This window comes from Sus scrofa, chromosome 10, assembly GCF_000003025.6.
Source record: "Sus scrofa isolate TJ Tabasco breed Duroc chromosome 10, Sscrofa11.1, whole genome shotgun sequence".
Taxonomy (NCBI): domain Eukaryota; kingdom Metazoa; phylum Chordata; class Mammalia; order Artiodactyla; family Suidae; genus Sus; species Sus scrofa.
Window position 1 is genome coordinate 51,816,565 of NC_010452.4, and position 4,979 is coordinate 51,821,543.

A 4,979-nucleotide genomic window follows, 5' to 3' on the forward strand; every position below is an offset into this window, starting at 1 on the left:
GAAGCACTTGTGCAAAAGCAACTTTCGTGTTTAATGAGGCCCTAATACAGGACAAAATCGAATTATTTTCTCTCGTTCCCAAATTCTGCCTCCAGTGTGAAATCTCTGTCTTTTAGGGGGAGGGATGGGAGATGCTGCAGAGGCTGAAAGGGATGAGAGGGTCCATGGCCAAGGGTCTCCTGGGAGCTTCGCGACCCAGAATCTCCGTGCGTCTGGCCAGGCCGCGCAGCGGGTCGGCCCAGCGGCCTCGCTTTAATTGCTCTTGGATGACGTCCATGGCACCCGCGGCGCGCGGGGAACCCCTCGGTGGGTCTGAAACTAGGTTAAAGCAATTAGCATGCTGCCAACATATTGTCCTTCGTCAGGGCCGTGGGTACCAGAGGAGATGCACGATCATACGTAGGCTGACCAGGCCGCTGCCGGTCGGGGAACTGCATTTGTGCCCCGCAGAGGGTGCGGGGCGCGGAGGCTGCAGGTCCGCCCGAGGTGCGCGTCGAGTGCGCGCGGCCCCGCTCTGCGCCTCCCCCTCTGCACCGGCGCTGTCCGAGCGCGCGGGGCCCGGCCCATAGCACCGCGCACCCCAACTCCAGCTGAGGGCGCCCCGAAACCAGGGAGGCACCAGGTATCGGGGAGGAGACTAGCTGGAGCCCCAGCTTCCGAGTCTCTCCCGGCCGCGCCCTTTCGCCTCTCCCCTTCGCTAGGGGGCGGCCTTGCGCCCTGAGCCGGAGACGCGCTTTCTCCTACGCTGCTTGCCTAAAAGGACTAGGTTCTACTGGAGACAAAACCTAGCCAATTTCAGAAATAACCCAGGTGCAGAAGTGGCAGAGAGGGCGTGCCCCTTCTAGCCCAACCTAAAAAACCCTGACTTTTGTTGGGAGGGTTTTGTTCAGCGCGATCGCCTTCCCCATCTTCTTCGAGGGAAGAACAACTGACTTCTATGTACCTGATGCTGTAACTGCAGAAGGGATGGGGCAGCTCAACAGCAACCCTTTCTCCCCAGCACGTGAAGGTGGAAAGACCCCCTTCCCTTGGCTCGCCCAGAAACTCGGCCCCTGTTACCACTGGACACCCAGTGTGTTCACTTTATGCACTAACATTAGGCAGGATGCCAGGGGCCAGTGACCTTGGGTAACTCAAAGATCCTCTTGAAGCCTTAGCCTTCCTGTCTGAAAAACCAGAACAGTCAATACTCCATGACCTACTGGTCTCATAGGGTGTTTGGAGGGCAGGCTAAAAATACAGGCCAAAGTTACTATTTAGGGCTGGTGATGAACAGGAAGAGGCCCCAAGAGAACTGAGGCCTAACTCTCTAATCCACTCCCTTTCAGCTCAATCTAAGAGGTGGCTCTTATTAGATAGCTACCTCTTGAGTCTCTGGTTCAGCTACTGTTTTTACAAAGTAAGTTCATTCTTCTTTAATTTAAAGGTATAGCTACACCCCATCATGTATTAAACAATTAACTTTTAGAAAAAGGTGTAAATAGCATTTATTAACATTGCTTGGAAATAAGCCGTATCTGTAATAAATTAGCATGAAGTTTTCTGGCCAGAGTTGTTCCAACAACGCAAAGTTCTTCCAAAGGTGCTGGGGGTGGGGAATCACAGGCTATTGCATATTTTTAGAAAAATCAGGATAAATTATATAAATTATATATTTAAAAAGAGATCATCTAGTTCATTAACTCGACAGGATAATAAATAGATAAATAACAGTTGATTGCCATTAGAAAAATGTGATTCTTAAATTACATTTGCATTATAGATATTTACATGTACAATATGCACACAGACATAACCAGATCCTCAGGAGGGTCTGGGACTTCTCAGGACACAAACTCGAAAGGCGGTTCATTTTCTATGTTGTTGAAGGAAGATTTGCTGTTGAGTTTCCTGGGGTCCTCTGGGGTCCACACTTTGGCTGTTCGGATAATATTTTGTTCTTTGAGTTGTTTTTCATCAGTCCAAGAGAGAGAGTGTCCTGCAAGGGGAGGGAGGCCATAATCCGGGTCGCTGGGAGAGGGGGACCCTGAGGGGGTGAGAAGAGAAAACAGACTGTGAATGTCCAACTCTGTTCCCAGCGTCGCCCTCCGGTCCTTTAGGATCCCTTCTTAAGCGCCTGACAGGCGTCTTAGGCTTCATTAGAAGACCCTCTTCCACCACCCTCAAGCCTCCCACGCCCCCACCGCGAAATCCCAGAAGTTGCATGTCTGTCGGGAACGCGCACCCTCCCAGCCAAGGTCGAAGTGGCAGGAAAAAAAAAAACCCGAGAAACGTCAGCTCGCTCTCAAGGTGGCAGGTGCTCACGGCCCAGCCGTCCGTCTGTCAGTCGGCTGGTCGGTCTGCTCACCCAGCCCCTCCGGGACCTTCCCGTGCCCGTCCCTGTCTCCCCGAGCCGGGAGGCGGACGCACTTACGGGTGCCCCGGTGGCAGATGATGACCTTCTGGGCCTGGCTACCCAGGCTGTCCCCGCCCAGGCGCCCGCCGCCCGGCCCCCCGCCGCCGCCCGCGCCGCCGCCGCGCAGGGGCAGGTCTGCCTGCACGAGCTCGCTGAGGAAGTTGATGTAGCCGATGGCCAGGCGCAGCGTGTCCACCTTGGAGAGGCGCTTCTCATAGGGCAGCGTGGGGATGTGCGAGCGCAGCCCCTCGAAGGCGTCATTGATGGACTGCATGCGCCGCCGCTCGCGCACATTGGCCGCCTGTCGCAGCTGCTGCAGCTCTGCCTCTGAGCGCACCCGCCGCCGCCGCCGGGCCGCCGCCGCCGCCGCCGCCCCGCTTAGGCCGCGCAGCCGCGCCCCGGGGTTCAGCACTGCCGCCCGGGCGCACGGGTAGGCGAGGCATGAGGGCGGCGAGCCGGGTGAGAAGGGGAAGCCGCCGGGGGGCGCCCCCGCCTCCCAGCAGTAGCCGCCGCCGCCGCCGTGCTCCCGCTCGCCTGGGCCCACGGTGGGCGGCGGGGCGAGCGCGTGCGGGGCCGCCGAGGGCGCGGGCTGCAGCAGCAGGCACGCCCCGTCGCGGTAGCAGTACTCGTGCAGCTGGTGGCTGAGGAACTCCACCTCGGCCTGCTCATCCGCCAGCAGCTCATCGCCGTCCTCCAGAGGGTCCCGAGAAGACTGGTCGGTGAAGAAGTCCTCCTCGTCAAAGTAAGAGGACGGGAAGGCGTCCAGGCCCCCGGGGAAGTGCTCTAGCAGCACCGCGTCCATGCTCTGTGCCGCCGAGGGCCCGGGGGACTCCTGGCCTGGGCTGGGGGTGTTCTCTGAAAGTTTGCTGCCGCAGTTCGGGCTCGTCTGGCAGCCCCCTCCCTCCGGGTCCCGTGAGGGAGGCGGCAAGGAAGGCCCGCCCGCTTCCCGCCCCTGGCCTCCCTGCAGTGCCCGCGGCCGCTGCACTCCGGCCGGCGCCCGCGCTGCTCTGGGGAGGGCTGTGCCGATGTGCTGAAGCTGAGAGCCGGCACGCGAGGATTCTTATAACTACATCCACAGGCGCGTGCCAGGGACCCGCGGCGCCAGCCAATCACCGAGTGAGGGGTGCCGGCGGGGAGGGGGCCGGGAGGCCGGCGGCGGCGCGGGGGCCGGGGAGGCTTTCCTCCCGGTGGGAGCTCCCGGGGCGAGGAGGAGGCGGAGCCCACGCAGCCCGGGGCTCCTCCCGCCCCTCCCTGCCCGCTTCTCCGGCGAGTACCTGGCAGACTCGCAGCTCCAAGGAGTACCTGCAGCCCTAGGCTCCTGCCGCCCGCTTGCGCGCGTGGCACAAAGGTGGGCCCTTCCGTCCCGGGCTGGGATAGCAGCGCGCGCCGTCTCTGCGCAGCCACAAGTGGTCCTAGGGGTGCGCGTCCGCGGCCCAGACCGCGGGGCTAGATCACGGGTAGAGCTCGCAGCCCCTCGGGGTCCGCGCAGAAACTGAAGAGAGCCTGGGCCATGCCGGCGCGCGGGCCAACGGCCTGGGTTCCGTTCCAGGCTTCTGTCTCACTACCAGACCTTTCCAGGACTCTCGTAAAGCTTGCACAGCGCAAGCGGCTAAGGTCGGAAGGCGACGCGCTCCAGCTCCCAAAGCGTTCCAGGCGCGGCTCGGGGTCGAGGCGCGCTGCTCGGGATCCTGACTCTGGTGCTCGGTGCTCCGCGGCCGGCCTCGCCTCCCCTCCCTTTCCCCGCCGGGAGAGAGAAATGGGAACGCTGGAGGGGCCGCCTCCGAGAGCCGCTCAGTGGGAGCAGGTTTCTTCTGAGAGCAAATAGGAACCCTAGGGGTCTGGAGCAATAAAACCTGATACAAAAGGCGTCGATTGAATCGTCTGCCCCGCTGTCCAGAGGGAGGGCATGGAAGTTAAGGGACAGAGTGTGAACAGTTTTCAGAGCCTGAGTCCTCACCTTTCTTACTGACCACTGGGATCATCCCCGAATGATTTTTTTTTCCCTTCTCAACCTTTAAAAGCATTAAAAAAAAAAAAAAGAAAAATTGTGCCCAGGCCCATGACACACTATCAGAGACTGCGATGTAATGTGACGTCCTCAGTTGGAAAGTAATAAAGCTACACTTCTAGGTCGAGGCAATTCTGTTAAAAGCCAGGCTCCAGAGAGCGGTGCAGGCGACCGCGCGTGGGGGTCCTCAATAGAAGACTGAATGTCACCACCATCCTAGGCCGGTTGCTTCCTTTTTCAGACACTTGTCCCACCAGAGAGACAGGTGTTTAGCCTCCTCTCAAAAGCCAAATCCATGTCTCTCAGAACAGTGATTTCAACAGGCTTCTTGGTTTTAGACATTATATTTGTATTTAACTGAATTCTGAGACCCAACCAATTAAGGGTAGAAGATCTAGGAAGATCAGAGATGACCCTGCCTTGAACTCTCAAGGACACCGGAGAATTTTAACCCAGAGACGTAACTGTTTTTCAGCAAGTTCTTTCCTGCCTTGGCTTCATAGCTCATGCCCCTTCCTAGTGAGAGGATTCACTTAAACGGATGCAAATGTGGGCAGTTTCCCTGTGTTGAGTACT

General features: G+C 58.8%; 1 protein-coding gene across 1 annotated transcript; it reads right to left on the bottom strand.

Moving 5' to 3' along the window:
* PTF1A (pancreas specific transcription factor, 1a) lies at window positions 1,133–3,583 on the bottom strand. Its single transcript, XM_003357758.4, has 2 exons — window positions 2,414–3,583; window positions 1,133–2,026 (listed from the first exon to the last, which is right to left on the bottom strand). The coding sequence occupies exons 1-2, from the start codon at window positions 3,195–3,197 to the stop codon at window positions 1,824–1,826; spliced, it is 987 nt and encodes a 328-aa protein (XP_003357806.1). The 5' UTR covers window positions 3,198–3,583; the 3' UTR covers window positions 1,133–1,823.

Coding starts and splice junctions, on each gene's coding strand:
- PTF1A (XM_003357758.4), bottom strand. CDS start 3,197: ATGGACGCGGTGCTGCTAGAGCACTTCCCCGGGGGCCTGGACGCCTTC. Junction 2,027..2,413: donor CATCTGCCACCGGGGCACCC/GTAAGTGCGTCC, acceptor TCACCCCCTCAG/GGTCCCCCTCTCCCAGCGAC.